Source organism: Lampris incognitus, chromosome 15, assembly GCF_029633865.1.
Source record: "Lampris incognitus isolate fLamInc1 chromosome 15, fLamInc1.hap2, whole genome shotgun sequence".
Lineage (NCBI taxonomy): Eukaryota > Metazoa > Chordata > Actinopteri > Lampriformes > Lampridae > Lampris > Lampris incognitus.
The window spans coordinates 8,658,583-8,682,234 of record NC_079225.1 but is presented as its reverse complement, the minus strand read 5'-3'; the positions used below and the strand labels follow the sequence as shown (position 1 = coordinate 8,682,234).

At 48.5% G+C, this 23,652-nt stretch overlaps 1 protein-coding gene across 1 annotated transcript in view; it reads left to right on the top strand.

Annotated features, from left to right (window-relative positions):
• The window catches only part of igf2r (insulin-like growth factor 2 receptor), a 103,578-nt gene that overhangs the window by 42,289 nt on the left and 37,637 nt on the right, over positions 1–23,652 (top strand). The window contains exons 16-34 of the mRNA XM_056294635.1: positions 903–1,077; positions 1,168–1,283; positions 4,744–4,903; positions 5,063–5,239; positions 5,463–5,558; positions 5,804–5,905; positions 6,603–6,765; positions 6,956–7,129; positions 11,578–11,727; positions 12,187–12,365; positions 13,721–13,808; positions 14,530–14,739; positions 14,920–15,050; positions 15,218–15,321; positions 17,156–17,289; positions 17,863–18,059; positions 18,385–18,511; positions 19,219–19,350; positions 21,701–21,860. Of these exons, the coding sequence (XP_056150610.1) occupies positions 903–1,077; positions 1,168–1,283; positions 4,744–4,903; positions 5,063–5,239; positions 5,463–5,558; positions 5,804–5,905; positions 6,603–6,765; positions 6,956–7,129; positions 11,578–11,727; positions 12,187–12,365; positions 13,721–13,808; positions 14,530–14,739; positions 14,920–15,050; positions 15,218–15,321; positions 17,156–17,289; positions 17,863–18,059; positions 18,385–18,511; positions 19,219–19,350; positions 21,701–21,860 (2,775 nt within the window). The remainder of the gene's footprint in view (positions 1–902; positions 1,078–1,167; positions 1,284–4,743; positions 4,904–5,062; positions 5,240–5,462; positions 5,559–5,803; positions 5,906–6,602; positions 6,766–6,955; positions 7,130–11,577; positions 11,728–12,186; positions 12,366–13,720; positions 13,809–14,529; positions 14,740–14,919; positions 15,051–15,217; positions 15,322–17,155; positions 17,290–17,862; positions 18,060–18,384; positions 18,512–19,218; positions 19,351–21,700; positions 21,861–23,652) is intronic.

Sequence of the window (23,652 nt, the reverse complement as noted above, 5' to 3'; positions counted from 1 at the left end):
GGGCGCCTGTTCAGGGGGTTGGAGGGGGAACTTGGGGGAATAGCGTGATCCTCCCACGCGCTACGTCCCCCTGGTGAAACTCCTCACTGTCAGGTGAAAAGAAGCGGCTGGCGATTCCACATGTATGGGAGGAGGCATGTGGTAGTCTGCAGCCCTCCCTGGATCGGCAGAGGGGGGGGAGCAGCGACTGGAACGGCTCAGAAGAGTGGGGTAATTGGCCAGATACAATTGGGGTGAAAAAGGGGCAACCTCCCCCCCAAAAAAACCCCTTTTTAGTGTATTGTAATCTTTGCAACACAAAATGGGTGGATGGGGTTTTGTATGTAAGTGACTGCTGGTTGTTCACGTGTGGCTGCAGAGGACTACACAGTGGTCACGGTGAACACATGAATAAGTAAAGAACAGGACTACACAGTGGTCACGATGAACACATGAATAAATAACAGGACTATACAGTGGTCATGGTGAACACATGAATAAATAAAAACAGGACTATACAGTGGTCATGATGAACACATTAATAAATAACAGGACTACACTGGCCATGGTGAACACATGAATAAGTAAAAACAGGACTATACAGTGGTCATGATGAACACATTAATAAATAACAGGACTACACTGGTCATGGTGAACACATGAATAAGTAAAAACAGGACTACACAGTGGTCACGATGAACACATTAATAAATAACAGGACTACACTGGTCATGGTGAACACATGAATAAGTAAAAAACGACTACGCAGTGGTCATGGTGAACACATGAATAAATAAAAACAGGACTACATAGTGGTCATGGTGAACACATGAATAAATAACAGGACTACGCAGTGGTCATGGTGAACACATGAATAATGAAAAAATAAAAGGAAATGACTGGACATGATCTCTTCTCTTTAGCCTGAACTCCTGGAGTTTAGGGGGGTCCAACTCACGTTTATCTTACTACAACGGGGTTATCCAGCTGACCTACAGCAATGGCTCCCAGTACAACAACAGAGGACACACCCTCCGCTCCACCCTCATCTCCTTCCTCTGCGACCGGGACGCCGGGGTGGGCAGACCTGAGTTCCAGGTGAGCTTCTCATTTCCTTCCTCGCCTTGACTCACCCGTTTCTCTCCCTCCCTTGTCAGCCAGCATATTGACCTCGCTGCCTTCGTTTAGGTGGAGGACAATTACACGTACAACTTCCTGTGGTACACGTCCTACGCCTGTCCCGAGCGGCCCCACGAGTGTGTGGTGACTGATCCCAAAACCTTGGAGCAGTATGACATCTCCAGGTAATGACAGACTGGCTTTGTGATAGGCTGCCTAAGAATCATGATAAGAATAATGTTTTTTTTGGATACCCCCCCCCCTTTTTCTCCCCAATTGTACCCGGCCAATCACCCCACTCTTCTGAGCCGTCCCGGTCTCTGCTCCGCCCCCTCTGCCGATCCGGGGAGGGCTGCAGACTACCACATGCCTCCTCCCATACATGTGGAGTCGCCAGCCGCTTCTTTTCCCCTGACAGTGAGGAGTTTCACCAGGGGGACGTAGCGCGTGGGAGGATCACGCTATTTCCCCCAGTTCCACCTCCCCCCCTGAACAGGCGCCCCGACCGACCAGAGGAGGCGCTAGTGCAGCGGCCGGGACACATACCCACATCCGGCTTCCCACCCGCAGACACGGCCAATCGTGTCTGTCGGGACGCCCGACCAAGCCGGAGGTAACACGGGGATTCGAACCGACGACCCCCGTGTTGGTAGGCAACGGAATAGACCGCCACACCACCTGCACGCCCACAATGTTGTTTTTTCTTCTTGAAAACCACAGTAATTCTCTAGTTACATCACTGTGCTCTCGTGAGCACACACTAGAAAGATGTCCAGTGGGTGAACAGGAGTGAGACTGATGAACGGGAGGGAGACTGATGATCGGGAGGGAGACTGATGAACGGGAGGGAGACTGAAGAACGGGAGGGAGACATGAGCGGGAGTGAGACTGATGAGCGGGAGTGAGACTGATGAACGGGAGGGAGACTGATGAACGGGAGGGAGACTGATGAGCGGGAGTGAGACTGATGAGCGGGAGGGAGACTGATGAACGGGAGTGAGACTGATGAACGGGAGGGAGACTGATGATCGGGAGGGAGACTGATGATCGGGAGGGAGACTGATGAACGGGAGGGAGACTGATGAACGGGAGGGAGACTGATGAACGGGAGGGAGACTGATGAACGGGAGGGAGACATGAGCGGGAGTGAGACTGATGAACGGGAGGGAGACTGATGAACGGGAGTGAGACTGATGAGCGGGAGTGAGACTGGTGAGCGGGAGTGAGACTGGTGAGCGGAAGTGAGACTGATGAACGGGAGTGAGACTGATAATCGGGAGGGAGACTGATGAGCGGGAGTGAGACTGATGAACGGGAGTGAGACTGATGAGCGGGAGTGAGACTGATGAGCGGGAGTGAGACTGATGAGCGGGAGTGAGACTGATGAGCGGGAGGGAGACTGATGAACGGGAGTGAGACTGATGAGCGGGAGTGAGACTGATGAACGGGAGTGAGACTGATGAACGGGAGTGAGACTGGTGAGCGGGAGTGAGACTGGTGAGCGGAAGTGAGACTGATGAACGGGAGTGAGACTGATAATCGGGAGGGAGACTGATGAGCGGGAGTGAGACTGATGAACGGGAGTGAGACTGATGAGCGGGAGTGAGACTGATGAACGGGAGGGAGACTGATGAACGGGAGTGAGACTGATGAGCGGGAGTGAGACTGGTGAGCGGGAGTGAGACTGATGAACGGGAGGGAGACTGATGAACGGGAGGGAGACTGATGAACGGGAGGGAGACATGAGCGGGAGTGAGACTGATGAACGGGAGGGAGACTGATGAGCGGGAGTGAGACTGATGAACGGGAGGGAGACTGATGAGCGGGAGTGAGACTGGTGAGCGGGAGGGAGACTGATGAACGGGAGTGAGACATGAGCGGGAGTGAGACTGATGAACGGGAGGGAGACTGATGAGCGGGAGTGAGACTGATGAACGGGAGGGAGACTGATGAGCGGGAGTGAGACTGATGAGCGGGAGTGAGACTGAAACTAGCCAACAGCATCCTGATGTCCTCATTCTTCCAGAAAGTACTGAACATTACTGGTCATCAGTCAAACTAAACTCCCCTCTCTCACAAAACCCCACCCAGCCACTCTTTTTCATGTCAGATCACAGAAGCTGGGGGTGCTCTGAGTACGGTTTCATGGGACCTTTAAACCAGGGATGTTTAAAGTCTCCTGCAGACTGAGAGGTTTTAGCAGTCCTGTAAGTTTACTGCAGGCCACACTGTGATACGGATCCAATAAACTTGGGTACGACATCAAGTGTGATGTATGTGGACTGTACGAGGACAACGCTATTGAATCGCAGGCTATGACGCAAGTCCATAAAAACGTCGCCGGCGTGCGTGCCGCGTCAGCGTGTCATCAACCTACGCCGCCGGTAGAGCACGTGACGCCAAGCAGGAATCGAGTCCTTTCTGCTCGTTTTACTCATTTTGTTGCTCGTTGTGTTGAATCCATGGCATGTGGGTCACAGATGCTAACAGTGGGTTTGTTTGTGTTCAGCGCCAGCAAAGATTGTGCGTGGTGTTGATCAGTGCGTCATTTCACGCTGCGTTTCTGTTGCTTGGCCAGTAGGCGTAGGCTGTAGCAGCAGTCACATTGTGAGACGGTCATCCTACATCCATGTCTGGACCTGTCCTCTAGTGCGACATAGGACCACTGATTTGGAGCCTTGACCAAAGGTGTCGCCACGTTTAGTCACCTTTCGTCTGAGACGGCCCACATCACACAGTGTGTAGGAGGCTTACAGGGTCGGTTCCCAGAACAGAAGGCCAGACCTCACAGTAGTGAGATGATGTAATAAAAGCTTAAAGACACTCCAGTTGTGACTGTGCGTTACAGTGAGTTAAGCATAATAATTACAGTCTGCCTGAAACAACATTTATGATGTAGCTCATATCCACAGAGAACGTTCCCCTCGCCATTTCATCGTTTCTTGCCGTTCCTACAACTCCCATGTTGCATTTCGTGAGCAGCATAATAATTACAGTCTGCCTGAAACAACATTTATGATGTAGCTCATATCCACAGAGAACGTTCCCCTCGCCGTTTCATCGTTTCTTGCCGTTCCTACAACTCCCATGTTGCATTTCGTGAGCAGCCACCTGCCTCGTGCGAGCCAGTAGGCTATGGACACAGAGGCTAGTACTTACCATGCAGCTGTGTGTGCGATGTCGATCAGGACAATGAAAGTGCGACTTCCATTTTCTGGCTTTTCGTTGTGTTTCACCGTGAGGAAGGATGAAGAGGTGGCGCTGTAGTTCAGTAAGATCAATAGCTGGGAAAAGTTAAAACTATACGTTCTTGTAGTTTTCCTCCCCAAAGGGAGGGTAAATGTTGTTCAGTTCTGGAAATGAAAAAAAACGAATGGTGGAATAGGTCAAAGGCCAGCTCCTGTGTCCATCCCAGTGCTGATGTCCTGTTTGCCTCGGTCTGTTTTACACTGGTGTGTGCTTTGTGTGAAGGTTGGCGTTCAGACATGCAGCCCTTACATGCACAGCTTTGATTTGAACCCCGACTCTTGCTCCAACCGACTCCTCTGTTTCTCCCTCTCTCTCTTGTCTTTTCCCCCTTTCTCGTATTTGCCTCCCCGTTCCAATTTCGCCGCCCTCCGCCGTGCCACCCTCCCACTTCCCCAGCCTGTCTCGCACCAGCTCCAGCAGGAACTGGCAGGTCATGGATCAGTCTGACCCCAACAGCCTCAGGAAGTACTACATCAACGTGTGCCGGCCCATCACTCCTGTAACAGGCTGCGACCGCCAGGCGTCAGTCTGCCAGATGAAGTACGAGTCACAGCAGGTCGGTATCCTGCTACTGTGGGAGGATGCGAGTGGGGTGGGGGGGGGTACACAAAGGGAAAAGCTGCTTCGTTAGATGTGTCCTACCATATGAAGTACCACGTGTAAATGTGCATGTGTGTGTGTTAAGGAAATGTATTTTCTGCCCCTGCCTGCTCAGGGTACCCTGACAGAAACGGTGTCAGTCAGCAACATGGGCACAGCAAAGCGAGGCCCGGTCATCGAGGGGCCCGACAGGCTGCTGCTGGAGTTCACCGACGGCTCGGCCTGCCTCTCGGATGGCTCGCAGCATGCCTACACTACACGCATCCACCTCGCCTGCTCCAGGGGCGCCGTGGTGAGTCAGCTGGCGTCTCAGAGAGATGGCACCACTAAAAGCTGCTGGAATCGAGTCTTACAGATAGTTATGGCTAGATGTCAGACGGGCTCAAAGCCCCCCCCCGCTGGGGTAGGAATACAAGAACGTAGCTAACTGATACGCGAGGTGCCAAAGTGTAGGTCAGAGCAAATATTTCCAATGTTACTAAAATACTGGTTTGTCTGTGTGCCCTGTTGTGAAGTCGTCCGGGCCGAGGTTCTTAACTTACCAGGACTGTACCGCCAGCTTCATGTGGGAGACCCAGGCTGCATGCGCCATCAGAACCGCCCAGAACGATGTGAGTTCCCCTGCAGGAGACCCCGCTGATGTTCACTCTCTCATTCTTTATCCTTCGCTCACGACGGAAAATATGAACGCGTTGTGCCGATATCGACGTTGGAAACCGAGACGCTAAAGTTGTTGGAAGCTTTTTCCAAGTATTCTAAGATCGCTCACAAGTTCCCAAGATGGTTTTTGTAAATGTCCTGGCTCGTGCTTCAGGGATCCATCCGCGTGTTCACTGGGGCTGTGTGTGTCTTTCAGAGCTGTTCTGTGATCGACCCAAACACTGGATTTGAGTTCAACCTCCAGCCTCTGGCCTCTGAGCAAGGATATAAAGCTGAGGGCAATGGCAAGATCTTCATGGTAGAACATGGACACACAACACACACAAAAGTAGACCCCCCCCCCCCACCAATACACATAAACACAAACACCAGTACATCACATGTACACACCAGGATATTGCAGTAAGAGAATACATGTGACAGCACTGTGTAATTATATTATACAAAAACGACTGAATATAAACTGCTAGTAAGGCAAGGGAAACGTATTTGTGTCGCACATTTCAGCTTTTCCTCGTTTGAGAGTGCTGAAAGAAGAGAAGTAATTGCTCTCACCGCCAGAAGGGGGAGACAAAACCTCTGCACTGCAGGTTTAATCAGCAAAGTAATCAGATTACATCGCTCTGTTGGACTAATGCAGATAGTTAAATTACCACTTAAAATCTTCAAAGGAATCTGTCACAGATAGAATTATAACAGTAACCATCCCCAGCACCGATACACACAGACACGCCCCGCCTTTAAACACACAAACGGTCGCCAATTCCGCAAGGATGCACACAGACACATACATGCAAACTCTCTCTCGTGCTCTCTCCCCCCTCCCCCAAATACACACATACTCAAGTGCACTCACACATCCACACATTAGTCATTATTCCCACAGAAAAAAATCAAGACCTCTGGTGTCTTGCACACAGCTGATTTTACTGACCCCCCCCCCCCAACCAACTCACACATGACTGGATTGTCTCCTCTTGCTCTTTTCTTGGCAGGTGAATATCTGTGAAGATGTACCAGCCTGTGGCAAAGGGGTGGCGGGTTGTGAGTTGGAAGGGGAGCAACCTGTAGGTCCGGTGGGGGTGCAAAAGTCCCTCCAGTACTCAACGGACGGCCTGCTCACACTAACATACAGGGGATACCTAGACAAACCCACAGGTAAAGTTGATTGGCCCGCTGGGTGGCTGCAAAGTTGACTGTATCATCTAGTCTGGAGTTAAAGATGAGTTTTACACAACGAGATATACAGAGATGTGGACAATGGACTTTAATACGATTAACAGCGAAGACATTTGACATCACCATTGATCTATTGATCTTTTTCTTTCCCTATCTCTCTGTCCCTCAGGGACCCGAGACATCTATGTCATTAGTTTTGTGTGTGATCCACACTCACACCCCGGCACTCTGAAACTGGTGAAAGAGGACCTGGGTTCATCCACACATACGACTCACAATGTCTTGTTCGAGTTCTCCACTGCTCTGGCCTGCAGCCCTGCCCCAGTGGCCTGCCAGGTTACCGGTAAGAACGTAGCACATGTGGAAGTAGACAAGTCTTCTGATTTTTTTTAGACCTTGAAAGGCTTAGTTTTATTCAGAGAATTCATTGGGAGCTGACATACAATCTACATATAATCAGCTAACCTATTTAAAAGAAAGCTCAAATTAAATCTAAATTTTGATTGAAAAATATTGAAAATCTTAATCAACATTGTTAATTTTAGGGAAAGCCAAATTATGTTAGCAACAATTATACCAGTGTGTACACAAATATTATAGTTTTACATTTCTTCTCTATTGTCAGAAATGTGACTTGTTATTGCTGGTAACAAACCTATCCAAATTAAATGTCTTGATGCATGCTCAATAATTCAGGCAAGGAAATCACAGAAAGTTGAATCAGTTCATCTGGGCACAGCATTTATTGTGAGAAACGTTTCAAGTGACCTCTTCAGTCTAAACTGACTGCAGGTATCCCCACCCTTATAAAAAAAACTAGCAGAGGTACCCGGCATTGCCCAGGGAAAATGTTCTCACCAAAACGATAATTTATGATATGATACAAGTGATAAACGAATGTCAAATAAACAAATGTTATTGCCGAAAATGATCAAATGTCATAATTTTCAATCCATTCATCAAGCTTCTTTGCCAGTGTGTGTATTAGTCACTCAGTGCTCAAGCACCTCAGGGTAAACCATGTTGCGTACCTTCAGGCTAGCATTGACAATGTTGGGTGTAGTGCCTCCCTTGACCACTGGAAGGATTTGCCTGAAGTCTCCACAAATTATCATTGGAATGCCTCTTTCGCAAATAAATCAAATTTTTTACCTGGTTTTTGAAATATTTTTCGAACTGTGCAATCCTTGGAAAGTGCTGATTGTAAAGATACCTTTCTTTTTGTTCTACGGTGAGTATTTCTGGAGTTTTAAGCGAACATACAAACATACACTCTCGCTTTATATATATCAATACAGTGGCATAACAACCGAAAACAACGATCAATTTTACGTGTATGCAAATAACCGTGACCATTAACAAGAGTTACAATGGCCATGTGTACTATTCACAGAGCATTTGGGAATGGCTGCAATCACAGCATTGTTAGGGCCCTGACACACCAGGATGTCAGACAATGTCGGGCCGTCGGTGAGCGTCTGTGACCCTAGTTTTTGCGGTGTGTCCTGCACTGTCGGCACTAGTCGGACCCCTGTCGGCAGCCTTTTGGCTGATTCAGCATATTGAATCGGCGGAGCCCGTCGGTGAAAGAGATCAATCTGATTGGCTGTTCATCTTAGCGAATCAGTGCAGAACGTACATGCTAGTTGGCTGTTCAGCTTAGCGAATTAGTGCTAAGCTAGCGAATCAGGGCGGTTGGCTGTACTCTTTGCGTTGTGTTCAGGTGCTACTTTTTGGCCCAGACAGCAGGCGACGTGAGGCGATGCAACAGTTGGCCTTCGTCACCGTTAGTCGGTTTGGTGTGTCTGGGCCCAAAGACGGTGACAGATGTACTCTTAGGTTCCTCCCCCTTGGTTCAGGGATGGTCATTCTCTCTTCACATAGATGGCCTCTTTGACTCCCTGTTCAAACCAGCGTTCCTCCCTATCAAGGATGTGCACATCCTCATCCCTGAAAGAGTGGCCACTGGCCTGTAGATGGTGTAGACTGCAGAGTCCTGGCCTGACGTGTTAGCTGTCCTGTGTTGTGCCATCCTCTTGGCCAGCGTCTGTTTAGTTTCCCTGATGTACAAGACACGACAATCCCCCTGACAATTAACAACGTACACTATGTTGCTCTGTTTGTGCCAGGGGACCAGATCCTTGGGGTGGACCAATTTCTGGCCCAGTGTGTTTTGGGTTTTTGAAAACAACTGAGATGCGGTGTTTGGAAAATATGTGTCTCAACTGTTTGGACACTCCCGTCACATACGGAATCACCACTGATTTAGGTTTAGACACCCATGCCTCTGTCTATAGTACTGCCCCCTGTATGTGAAGTATGTGGACTGAAGACAGCTTCAGGAGCAGACACACTTGGTCAGTGTTAAGGGTGGTCCTATTGCTAAGGGTGGGGTAATTTTGTAATTTCATACAGACTACCTCCACTGCTTCATCAACAGGAACACACAGGAAGAGAGACTTAACATCATAAGAGACCATTGTCTCATCCTCTCCATAATGATGTCCCTCACCGTATCCACAAAATCCATAGTGTTCTGAATGTGATGTTCATCACTGCCTACCAACGGGTTAAGAATAGATGCCAGAAACTTAGAGATGTTATAGGTCACTGAGTTAATCATACAAACAATAGGCCGTAATGGCACATCCTGTTTATGTATCTTGGGTAAACCATACAGACTAGGTGTAGCTTTCTCTGGGTATAATCGGTGGTACAAAATTCTGTCAATAGCATTGTCCTGTTTTTACAGCTTCAGACTGTCTATCACCTTTTTCTTGTAGCCACTGCCTGGATCTCGTTTCAGGGGCTCATAAGTATTTATGTCGCTAAGTCAGGTCACAACTTTCTCATGATAGTCTGTCTGGTTTAATACAACAGTGCATCCGTTTTTGTTTGCTGGAAGGATGATGATGTGACTGTCCTTACTGAGAGTCATGAGAGCTTTCCTCTCGTCTCTACTGGTGTTGGACGGAGGCGCCTTCGCATTGCTGAGGCAGGCGGAAACTTTCCTCTACAGTTGCTCTGCTTCCGGAGTCCGCCATGTTGTTTTTACGGATCACTGATTCCGTGGCTGTGATCAGTTCCACTAGCGAGATTTGCCTCGGTGTGACAGCAAAGTTCAGCCCCTTAGCAAGGATGTCAGGTAACACTTTAGTATGGGGAACGTAGTCACCATTAATTAGGTGCTTATTAGCATGCAAATTAGCAACATATTGGCTCTTACTTGGTCATTATTACGTACTCATTAATGCCTTATTCTGCATGGCCTTATTACACAACCAGTAAGCCATTAACTATGAGTTTTCCCTCTATAACCTCAGAAGTATTGCTTATTAGTAGTACCATCTCAATATGCGTTGCTTAGTATGGCCTTTATAAGGTGGTAGTACCACAAGAAGAGTTATTCTTCCTTACCAACACTTAATGAATATGCTCTGTTCTTACATAACAACACACAAAACTACAAGTGTTCATAGTGTTAAATTACTCTAAATTAAGTTTTTGTTACTTAGAATATGTTCCCCATACTAAAGTGTTACCGGATGTCAGTCTCCACACCTGGGTGAGTTGTCTGTCGGACAGGTTCTTCACCCACTTGTCCACATCGCCGACATGTGTTGGCGTCCATCTCTCTGTCTGCCATCGAGGGCGCCACCCGTTGTCTGCCGATGTCTCTGGCGTGCAGCAAGTAGGTCGAACTTCTTTTGCTGCCTGGTTTTCGACTTTCTGCGTTGTGCTAGACGAGCCTTCTCCATGTGGGAAGTGGTCTCATCTAACTGGAGTCGGGTTGGATCTGCTCCTCTTTGGCTTTCAAAGCGTCGATAGTAAAATTGGGTTGTCTAATCTGTTCGTTCAACAGCTGGCTCTGTGCCTTCTGGAGGATCTGGTTAGCTCGGTGGCCCTTGATGGAAGATTTCATTTGCAGGAACTTAGGTGTAATCCCGCTCCATCTGCACCCGAGGCTGAATCTCCGGTGGTTCCTGTCGTCTGCCATCTTACACGCCGTTTGCTTGTACTCACGTACAGATTTAAGGCAATCCTCGCCGAAACGAGTCATAATGTCTATCCTACAGTGCTGTGATGGCGACTATTGCCTAGTCCTCTGTGAATAGTACACATGACCATTGTAACTCCAGTTAATGGTCACGGTCATTTGCATATGAAACCGATCAACGGTTTCAGTAGTTATGGTGGGGGTACCTGCAGTCACTGTATTGTTTATGAGGGTGGGGACACCTGCAGTCACTGTATTGTTTATAAGGGTGGGGGTACCTGCAGTCACTGTATTGTTTATAAGGGTGGGGTACCTGCAGTCACTGTATTGTTTATAAGGGTGGGGGTACCTGCAGTCACTGTATTGTTTATAAGGGTGGGGTACCTGCAGTCACTGTATTGTTTATAAGGGTGGGGATACTTGCAGTCACTGTATTGTTTATAAGGGTGGGGGTACCTGCAGTCACTGTATTGTTTATAAGGGTGGGGGTACCTGCAGTCACTGTATTGTTTATGAGGGTGGGGACACCTGCAGTCACTGTATTGTTTATAAGGGTGGGGGTACCTGCAGTCACTGTATTGTTTATAAGGGTGGGGGTACCTGCAGTCAGGTGAGACTGAAGAGGTCACTGAGATAACGATGAAACGTTTCTCTCAATAAACGTTGTGTCCAGATGAACTGACTCAACTTTCTGTGATTTCCAAATTAACGTAAAAAAATATCGAGGTATTAAAAACAAAGAATCCACACTGGTTGTAGGAATAAATGTCTATTCTACTCTATTCTATGCTCAGATTCCCACGGTAATGAGTATGACCTGAGCCACCTGACGAGGGATGACGACGACAGCCCCTGGATTGCAGTTGATACCTCAGACCAGGCTAAAACACGTCGCTTCTACCTGAACGTGTGCAAGCCCCTGCCTCCTGGTCACGGCTGCCCCAGTGAGTTGACATGTACATGTGCACATGTGTTGGCTGTGTTTCCATCAGAGACGTGTCCTTCAAGGGGCGCCTGTTAGGTGGGGGTGACGTGTCAGAATTTTCCAACCAGCTACCGTCAGCCCAACAATTGGCATTTGGCGATTACCCGCCCCAGCCACCCCCCCCTTTTTTTTTTCTTCTCCCAGTTGTACTTGACCAATTACCCCACTCTACAGAGTCGTCCCGGTCTCTGCTCCACCCCCTCTGCCGATCCGGGGAGGGCTGCAGACTACCACATGCCTCCTCCCATACATGTGGAGTCGCCAGCCGCTTCTTTTCACCTGACAAGCGCTCACCTTCAACTCTCCTGCCATGATAAAAAAAAGTCTCTGGTGGAAACACAGCCTTACTCCCCCGCTCCACACACACATGCGCACACACAAGAGCAATGCCCTGATTTAGTGTGTCTCTGGCCTCCAGTGGGTCCGCTGGGTGCATGCGGCAGTATTGGCGGCACCAGTGTGAGTCTGGGTTACATCCAGTCCAGCCCGCAGATGGCAGGGGACGGCTCCATCAGCATTCTCTATCAGAACGGAGACCGGTGTGGTGCCACAACTCGCTACTCCACCCGCATCATCCTCCAGTGCGACGACAACCCGGTGAGTCATGCTGTCCATCATACACAAGCACCCGCTCTGTCCAACCAGTCACAGTTGTGCGTGACTGAACACCTTATTTCAAAATGTGTGAAACATTTAAAGACTTCTTTAATAAACAAGCAAAAAAACAACAAAACCAAACTACACAAAAGCAAGCTTGCAGAGGCTTCGAGTAGCTTATAATGATGGTATGAGAGTACTACTAGAAAGACCCAGATGGTGTTTGTCGGCTCAGTGACTCTGATAATGTAATCATCATGATTTTAACTAATATAAGATTCAGTGCCAGTCACTACCAATCCCGGCAGTGCTGGTGTAGCTGCCTCCTTATAAGACACTAATTTGTCTCTTTTATGTTATTTTATTGTGTTTACTCTGTGTATTGTCTAGGGTTTATCTTTTACCCATGGTTCTTATCTTTTATGGCTTTATTTTATTTATTTTTTAACCTTGTCTTCATCTATTATGGACCCTGAGTCTGCAATAAAGGTTTTTATTTTATAAGATACAATTTTTATAATATTTTTTTATTTTTCAATAGTTAATAATATAATTTAATAATTATATTTTTAATATTTTTATATTTTTCAATATTCAATAATATTTAATCATATAATATTGCTTAATTATAATATATTTCTTAGTGTTTATATTTTTCTATTTATTATTTTTTAATATTTAATAATATTATAATTTAATGATAACACATTTTTAATATTTCTATTTTGTATAATATTTTATTTTTTGATATTTAATAATATAATTTAATTATAATACATTTTTTAATATTTTTTATTTTTTATAATATTTTATAATATTTCTTTATTTTACTTTTATAAAGAGTTGTGTTGATAACACAGAAAGGCTAACCTTATCTGGGTTGGTTCATCTCTATGTTTGTATCGCTAAACCACCGGGAATTAAAACTTGCTTCACACTTGATAACATTTTCCCAACTGGAATTAAAAAAAAACTCCAAAAGAAAACATGTTTAACATGTGTATTTTGAACCTAACCCTTGCCCAACCAGAACATAGAAATAGTAAAAAAAAAAGTTTGTGCTGCCTGAGGCTTATTTCCTCATAGCCAGATGAGGGTTTAGGCATGAATGTTGGGCTTTAATTGCAATGATAATGTGATATGGGTGCTAACACATCCCACTATGTGTACAGGTCTTAGTACAGGTCTTACTTAAGTAGCAGGTGAACAAATTTGAAACTTCGGCGGGTCAGAAACCCAGCAGTGAGGACAAGCTCAGCAGAACAGCACCAGCAACAGCTTCATGTGTCCACCCCGTGTCAGCTTCTGCTTTCTCACACGGTTCTGTCCAAATGTCCGTCTGTCTTTCTGTCCAGGGTTCCCCTGTGTTTGATCGTCAAGACGGCTGTGAATATGTTTTCATCTGGAGGACCTCTGAGGCCTGCCCGGTTAGGAAAAGTCAAGGTAAGTTGGCGTGTGTGTGTGTGTTTGTGTGCGCACACCTGCGTGCATATTCATGACCAGAATAACTGAAAGAAAAGATGTGCGTGTCCATAAGAAATTTAAATGGAAATCACTTCCGCTTCCGGTGTGGGAAGATGGCGGTGCGAACTTGCATATGCGGCGGCCTCACCCAGCAACCGTCCATGCAGTGTCTTTGTCCACGTCGGCGTCTAAGTGTGTCTTGGTTTGATGGCTGGGAGAGCTGGTGCTGGATTGGCTGGGAGAGCCTGGTCTGCTGCATCCTGTAGGCCCAGGGACCACGGCCCTGCCTGGAGCTGTGCCCGAAGAGGAAACACAGAGGGCGGTCTGACAGGATGCGGAAGCGGGGCAGGCTAAGCTAACTGCTAGCTCATGCAGACCGGCAGTTCTGACAGTCATCCTGGCTGGTGTTCACTCTCCTGGACAGTGATTTATTTTGTTGCTTAGTTTAGATATGTGTGTTAGTTTGGGTAAATGTGTGTCTGTAGTTTTTGGATGTGTCGTTGTGTTTGTGTTGCACTGCTGTGCAACCATGTGTCGTGTCGTTACATGTGCACAAGTGCATGAAATGAAACGACAAAGCGGTTCTGATTCTGATTCTGAAATGCTTCTGTTTGTATACAAGAGCAAACTTCCTGTAAAGAAGTGGGCACCTCAGTGACCTCCCCTCCCCTCCCCCTTCCCTCTCCCCCTCCCCTCTCAGGCGAAGAGTGCCGAGTGCAGGACCCGCGGAGCGGCTATGAGTTTAACCTGAGCTCCCTGAAGGGGAGAGATTACCCCGTGAGGAGTGGCAAGTACATCTACCACCTCTCAGTTTGTGGGGGGCTCCAGCGCGGAGTCTGCACCAACAAGGAAACAGGAAGTGACCTGGTCTCTTGCTGCCAGGTGGACGGAAGCACTCACAAGATAGCAGGTGTGAAGAGAGGAAAAAAAGTCAACAAAAAAAAAAGTGGTGCTCACAGATGTTGTAAAAACTCAGCTCAACGATCTAACACTCAAATGCTCTATGTTTATGTCCGTATATGGGTCAGTGTCGATATTCAAAAACTGTTGTTTATTGTTTGTGTGTGTGTGTGTGTGTGTGTTTGTCCAGGTATGGCCTCCCAGACTCTAAGCTTTGTGGGTGACCAACTCATCCTGAACTACACCAATGGAGAGACCTGTCATAAAGTCTACAAGAGATCCACTGAGATCTACTTCTCCTGCCAACCAGATATGCACCCTGTGAGGGTCTCTCACACACACACACACACACACACACATACACACACACACACACACACACACACACACACACACACACACACACACACAGAGTTATACAATACTGTTGCAGTGTCTGATTTTATTTCAGTTTGAATTTTTGTCTTCATATCATCTACCACCTGTAGGGGGCTCCAGAGTTCATTAAGGAAACACTAGAGTGTACCTATCTGTTCAACTGGCGCAGCGCCCTGGCCTGTGTCCCTGTCACAACCTCCAGCTGCTCCTATAAGTGAGACATACTCTTCCTCTTTTGTAACACACTCTCCGTTCATTTAACTCATCTGCTCTCCTCTCCAACACACAATCCTTTCTCCAACACACAACTCTCTCCAACACACAATCCTTTCTCCAACACACAATCCTTTCTCCAACGCACAACTCTTTCTCCAGCACACAACTCTCTCCAACACACAATCCTTTCTCCAACACACAACTCTCTCCAACACACAATCCTTTCTCCAACACACAACTCTTTCTCCAGCACACAACTCTCTCCAACACACAATCCTTTCTCCAACACACAATCCTTTCTCCAACACACAACTCTTTCTCCAGCACACAGCTCTCTCCAACACACAATCCTTTCTCCAACACACAACTCTTTCTCCAGCACACAACTCTCTCCAACACACAATCCTTTCTCCAACACACAATCCTTTCTCCAACACACAACTCTTTCTCCAACACAATCCTTTTTCCAACACACAACGTTTTTTCCAACGCACAATTCTTTCTCCAACACACAATCCTTTCTCCAACACAATTCTTTCTCCAACGCATAATCCTTTCTCCAACACACAACTCTTTCTCCAACACACAACTCTCTCCAATACACAATCCTTTCTCCAACACAATCCTTTTTCCAACACACAACGTTTTTTCCAACGCACAATTCTTTCTCCAACACACAATCCTTTCTCCAACACAATTCTTTCTCCAACACACAACTCTTTCTCCAACACAATCCTTTCTCCAACACAACTCTTTCTCGAACACAATTCTTTCTCCAACACAATTCTTTCTCCAACACACAATCCTTTCTCCAACACAACTCTTTCTCCAACACACAATCCTTTCTCCAACACACAATCCTTTCTCCAACACAACTCTTTCTCCAACACACAACTCTTTCTCCAACACAATCCTTTCTCCAACACACAACTCTTTCTCCAACACAATCCTTTCTCCAACACACAATCCCTTTTCCAACACACAACTCTTTCTCCAACACAACTCTTTCTCCAACACACAATCCCTTTTCCAACACACAACTCTTTCTCCAACACAATCCTTTTTCCAACGCAACTCTTTCCCTCTCATCTTCCTTTCCCCTTCTCTTCCTTAAGCTACTTGTGTAATGATAACATGAACAAATTCACTACAAATAACTGTCAACGTGTCAGCTCTTGTGTTGCCCTGAATCACTGTTAAATCTGGGTATCCTGACGTCCGGATGGCGTAGTGGTCTATTCCGTTGCCTACCAACATGGGGCTCGGTGGTTTGAATCCCCGTGTTACCTCCGGCTCGGTCGGGCGTCCCCACCCTGGGAAGCCGGATGTGGGTATGTGTTTTGGTCGCTGCACTAGCGCCTCCTCTGGTCGGTCGGGGAGAGGGGGAACTGGGGGGAACAGCGTGATCCTCCCACGCGCTGCATCCCCCTGGTGAAACTCCTCACTGTCAGGTGAAAAGAGGCGGCTGGCGACTCCACATGTATGGGAGGAGGCATGTGGTAGTCTGCAGCCCTCCCCGGATCAGCAGAGGGGGTGGAGCAGAGACCAGGACGGCTCGGAAGAGTTGAGAGACTGGCTAAGTACAATTGGGGAGAAAAAGGGGGGGGGGGGTCTTGGTTACCTTACAAGTTAGCATGACAGGGACACACTGCAGAGACACATTTGCTGTGCTGGTAAAGAAAATGTTGACAACATGAGCTGCCACAGTGTGGGGACCTGGACAAACATCGCACAACAGTCTCACAAACCGCAAGAAATGCATCACGCTGACTGGTCTCTCTCTCTCTCTGTTCTCTTTTTGTCTCTCTTCTGTATCTGTCTTCCGTCCTTAGTGATGGCCGTGGGCACTCTTACGACCTTTCCTCCCTGGCCATGGACGGTCGGAATTGGGTGGTGGTGTCCTCTGCTGGTGACACCGAGAGACGCTTCTATATTAACGTTTGCAAGTCGCTGGTGCAGCAGGGAGGTGAGTGTGTGTGTGTGCCTGTGTGTCTCTTGGAGGAGTTTAATGGGACATTGCTGTTGGTGAGAAATGGGACGGAAGTGCTGCGTCCGGGTGGCACGGTGGTCTATTCCGTTGCCTACCAACACGGGGGTCGCCGGTTCGAATCTCCGGGGCATCTCCGGCTTGGTCGGGCGTCCCAACAGGCACATGGTCGTGTCTGCGGGTGGGAAGCCGGATGTGGATATGTGTCCCGGTTGCTGCACTAGCGCCTCCTCTGGTCGGACCGATCAGGGGGACGTAACTCCTCGCTGTCAGGTGAAAAGAAGCGGCTGGCGACTCCACATGTATGGGAGGAGGCATGTGGTGGTCTGCAGCCCTCCCCGGATCGGCAGAGGGGGGTGGAGCAGCGACCGGGACGGTTCAGAAGAGTGGGGTAATTGGCCGGGTACAACTGGGGAGAAAAAAGGAGGGGGAAATCCAGAAAAAAGGAAATATGCCATTACAGCACATCTGGTGTGGGGGAGACACTGAGCTTTACGGGAGCTGCTGAGTAAATGACAACCCGTATGTGGCTGCTCCTCCCTTCTTTGGCAGGTTCCTGGAAGTGTCCGTCGAGTGCGGCGTCCTGTCTGAAGGACGGCGACGTTTACGAGAGCTTAGGGGAGGCCAAGTCTGCCCCGAGTTGGGACAGGGACGTGCTGAAGCTGGAGTACACTAACGGACACCTGTGTCCGGACAACATCAGGAGGAAAAGCACCGTCATCCGCTTCCTGTGTGACAAAGACAAAGTGGTGAGCGATACACACACATACATACGTACACACTAAAAAAATAAAAAAATAAAAAAAAAGAAGGCGGCGCGGCGGCCCAGTGGTTAGCGCTGTTGCCTCACAGCAGGAAGGTCCTGGGTTCGAACCCCAGGCCGTCCCAGGTCCTTTCTGTGTGGAGTTTGCATGTTCTCCCCGTGTCTGCGTGGGTTTCCTCCGGGTGCTCCGGTTCCCTCCCACCATCAAAAAGACGTGCGTGTCAGGGTTAATACTCCTGCCTGTGCCCCTGAGCAAAAAGGCAGTGGAAAGAAGAACTGGAGTTTAGTGGTGTTTTCCCAACTCTGTCCAGGACACACGCCCCACCCTGATCTCTGCCATTGAAAACTGTGTGTACACCTTCCTCTGGTCCGCTGCCGCGGCCTGCCCTCTCAACAGCAGCCTCCATGATGACTGCAGGGTAACCAACCCTGCTACAGGTCGGTGTCTCACACACACACACACACACACACACACACACACACACACACACACACACACACACACACACACACACACACAGCACAGGGACTGTGAATTAGAATTGGCGGCACGGTGGTGCAGTGGTCAGTGCAGTCACCTCACAGCAAGAAGGTCCTGGGTTCGAGCCCCGGGGTAGTCCAACCTTGGGGGTCGTCCCGGGTCATCCTCTGCATGTTCTCCCCGTGTCTGCGTGGGTTTCCCCCACAGTCCAAAGACATGTAGGTCAGGTGAATCGGCCGTACTAAATTATCCCTAGGTGTGAATGTGTGTGTGGGCCCTGTGTGATGGCCTGGCGGCCTGTCCAGGGTGTCTCCCCGCCTGCCGCCCAATGACTGCTGGGATAGGCTCCAGCATCCCCGCCACCCTGAGAGCAGGATAAGTGGTTTGGATGGATGGACGGACACACAGTTTATTGTGGCAACTGCTAATTTGCAGCAGCTTCTTGTCATTCGAGTACCGGTCTGAGTTTGACTCTGCTACCACCATAGTGTGGTGGATGGAAGAGGCAGAGGCAGATTCGTAATAGTGGGTTTAAACTGTGTCCCGGGTGGGAACGCACTGATTGAATCTGAAAGCACATTAGTCATTGTTACTTTCCCTCGTAGCTCCGCCGCCACGGTTGCGTCTCAGCTATGTCAAATGTGCGTTGTGTCGTCTGTCCCAGGACATCTGTTCGACCTGAACCCCCTGCAAGTGACTGGAGGCTACACCATCTACGACCACGGCGACTACAGGAAGATGTTCCGCCTCAACGTGTGTGGGGAGATTGCCAAGGCTGGATGTAGCCCTGGGACCGGTAAGGGTGTTTATGTCTGTCTCTCTCCGTGTGTGCCGAGCTACTCCTCCTCTTCGTTCTTCCTCTTCTCTACGCTCCTCAGTTCCTACCTTGGCTTGCGGTAGTCGTAGTTTTCAAAAACAAATCACAGTCTAGACAAATGGGAGTTAAAACGACAAACCTGTAGAATGGAAAGAAGAAGAAGACCATTCATTTAGAGCACAGCCATACAGACGGCTCAGCCAGGACAGACACGGTGAATTAAGTAAAGATCATTACTTATTATAACATAATAACACCGTGGTGGCACCGGTTAACGCGGTCGCCTCACAGCAAGAGGGTCCTGGGTTCGAGCCCCGGGGTAGTCCATTCTTGGGGGTCGTCCCGGGTCGTCCTCTGTGTGGAGTTTGCATGTTCTACCCGTGTCTGCGTGGGTTTCCTCCGGGGACTCCGGTTTCCTCCCACAGTCCAAAGACATGTAGGTCAGGTGAATTGGCCGTACCAAATTGTCCCTAGGCCTGGCGGTCTGTCCAGGGTGTCTCCCCCGCCGGCCGCCCAGTGACTGCTGGGATAGGCTCCAGCATCCCCGCCACCCTGAGAGCAGGCTAAGCGGTGTGGATAATGGATGGATGGATAACGGGTGATTTAGCAGAGACGAATACATGTCAAGAAAGTCTGTGGCGCTTAGACTCAACTGGGAGGTTTTATAATCGAGGGGTATCAGCCCTGAGGGCACCATGATAAATACCCCCATGGAGTCCAGACTCCACACGCTGGTGGCCATGGCTGTTGAGCTCCTCTGAGATGATAGAGAGACAGATAAATAGATAGTTCCTCTTGCCATGCCTTGCTCAGGGGCACAGGCAGGAGTATTCACCCTAACATGCATGTCTTTTTGATGGCGGGGGGGAACCGGAGCACCTTGAGGAAACCCACCGCAGACACGGGGAGAACATGCAAACTCCACACAGAGATGATCTGGGACGGCCTGGGGTTCGAACCCAGGACCCTGTTGCTGTGAGGCTGATGAAGACATGGAACTTAGGTTGTGTGAGGATCAGGCGGTGATGGGGAGGTGGAGGGGCACGTAGAGCAGCAGCAGGAGTGGCTGGAGGTGGAGGGAGAAACATTTACTCATGCGAGGTTGTCAGAAGCCTTGCTGAAAACCACTTACTTCCTCCTCTGCTTCTTCAACTTCCTGTGTTTATGGAAATGCGTTGTGGATGGCTCGAGTTGCTCTCCGTTCTGGGTCCTCTTAGGATTTCTCACTGTTAGGAGTTATGACGGGTTCATAAAATCTCCTTCCCAGAAACATTGTCAGGGGCGTGTCTGCTCCCTGGTTATAGATTAGTCCCTGCTGAGGAGGCGCAGTGTTTAGATACACATGACTGATGGCACGGCCATTATGTGCGTCATCGCCTGTTTGTCATCTGTGATCCTTGAGAGAGAGAAAGAAAGACGGAGATTGTTGTCCTCAGCTCTGCGTGGTGAAATGGACGGACCGCCGCGTGTTTCATCCGATGCCGGCTTTTGTTAAGATGAGCGTTTGCGTAAAGTTTTCAAGGCTCTTTTCAAACCAGGCGACACAAGAGTGTTTATAATAAAAGTGCTTTTTGTGTGTTTCGCAAGGGGGACAGATGCTGCAAGACGAGATCAGTCTCCAGGAAGTCCTTTATCAACAACTTTATTATCCGCTCTTACTTATTACTGCTGTACTCTTTCCGAACATGGCAGTGATAGATTTATCGAGAACGGATCATTTGGGCGTCCCGGGTGGCGTGGCGGTCTATTCCACTGCCCCCCAACACGGGGATCGGCAGTTCGAATCCCCGTGTTACCTCCGGCTTGGTCGGGCATCCCTACAGAACACAGTTGGCCGTGTCTGCGGGTGGGAAGCTGGATGTGGGTGTGTGTCCTCCTGGTTGCTGCACTAGCGCCTCCTCTGGTCGGTCAGGGCGCCTGTTCGGGGGGGAAACTGGGGGGATAGCGTGATCCTCCCACGCGCTACGTCTCCCTGGGGAAACTCCTCACTGTCAGGTGAAAAGAAGCAGCTGGCGACTCCACATGTATGGGAGGAGGCATGCGGTAGTCTGCAGCCCTCCCCGGATCGGCAGAGGGGGGGGAGCAGAGACCAACCGGTACAGCTCGGAAGAGTGGGGTAATTGGCCGGGTACAATTGGAGAGAACCCCCCCCGCCCCCAAAAAAAAACAAAACAAGAATGGATAATTTACATGAAAGTATGTCATTATTTATTGCGTTGTATGAGTGTGTGTGCACATTGTTGTGTACATATTTGCCTGCTTGTCTGCTGTTGTGTTGATGTATTTGTGCGTATTCAAGCAAATGTTATGTGCCCCTGTGTTTCCCAAGGTGTTTGTATCAAGGACAGTAGCAGTGCAGTGAGTGCTGGTCAGGTCAGCAAGAAGCTATCCTACCTGGATCAGGTGCTGGAGCTGACCTACGAAGGAGGAGATGCCTGCACCGCTAACCCTGCCCTAAAACACAAGAGTGTCATCAGCTTCATCTGCAGGTACACTCTCCTCTCTGTCATCGTGTCATCTTGTTTAGTATTGTCCAGCCATCCATCCGTCCATTATCCAAGCCGCTTATCCCAATGGGGGTCGCGGGGATGCTGGAGCCTATCCCCGCAGTCATTGGGTGGCAGGTGGGGAGACACCCTGGACAGGCCGCCAGGCCATCACACAGGGCCCACACACACACACACATTCACACCTAGGGACAATTCAGTACGGCCAATTCACCTGACCTTCATGTCTTTGGACTGTGGGAGGAAACCGGAGCACCCGGAGGAAACCCACGCAGACATGGGGAGAACATGCAAACTCCACACAGAGGACGTCCCGGGACGACCCCCAAGGTTGGCCTACCCTGGGGCTCGAACCCAGGACCTTCTTGCTGTGAGGCGACTGTGCTAATTACCACTGTGCCACTGTGCCGCCTTTTTTAGTATTGTGGGGAACATAACCAAGTTAATTTAACCAAATCATTGCCAAGATATAGCTCAAATATTAGACCAATGTAAGGATATGTAGGCTGAGAACGGAATGTATGTGGAGTATCAGATTTCTTACTGTGTTGTGTGTGTCTCCAACACACACACACCTAAAGACGGTAGTAGCATAAAATTTGGGACTAAATGTGATGTTGCATGTTGTAGAGTAAGGTTTGATTCACATAAATTACTGAAACTGTGCAGTCTTTACTGTGACTATTATGGAGCAAAAATATCCAAGGCTTAATTTACATTTTTGTCAGCTTTCTGAAGGAGACTCCCAACGTCCAAGACAAAGCACACGAGTTGAGGAACAGTAAATCAAATCAATTTTATTTGTATAGCCCAATATCACAAATTACAAATTTGCCTCAGTGGGTTTAACAGCAACACGACATCCTGTCCTTAGACCCTCTCATCGGATGAGGAACAACTCCCTAAAAACCCTTTAACAGGGAGAAAAATCTAGGAAGAAACCTCAGGGAGAGCACCAGAGGAGGAATCTCTCTCCCAAGACGGACAGCGTGCAATGGATGTTGTGTTCACGCAATTTACATAATACAACATTGAAAGAGGATAACAGAATTATAATGGACATAAGATTCATGAAGAACATGATGCACAGCATGCCAAGCAGTGTCCACATGCCAACGGAGCAGTCCAGGACCCAAGCCACGCGACCAGCATCATCATGTAATAAAAGAAAAACTTATGTGAGGAGAGGAAGGGCAGGCAGCATCCAAATGATGACCACCATCACCATGGAGACCTGGGAGGAGAACCGACTGCACATGCATGCAAGAGAGACTCACATGACACCATTCAAATGCAGAAAAAGAGAAAGGAGAAGACGTCATTCAGAGAGAGAAAAGACATGTTAGAGAAGAGAACAGTTTGCAATAGTCATTAGCCATAATCAATTAAGTCATCAATTAGTCATAATGTATACTCTGTAATCTATACTCGATAATCTCGTCGGCAGAATAGCGGTTGGTAAATTCATTGAGACAGAAAATCGACCCGCCATCCAGTACAGGTTGACAAGCACTCAACTTAAAGGCAACTAATTGTAGGTTAAGGCAAAAAGATGAGTTTTAAGTTTGGATTTAAAGGACTCAACAGACTCTGATTGTCTGATGGCAGCAGGTAGGTTATTCCACAACAATGGAGCCCGATAGGAAAAGGCCCTGCCACCAGCTGACTTCTTTCTAACTTTGGGTACACACAGGAGCCCTGTATTTTGAGAACGAAGTGCTCGAGGTGGCATGTAAGGTTTAAGGAGATCAGACGGGTAGGATGGAGCAAGCCC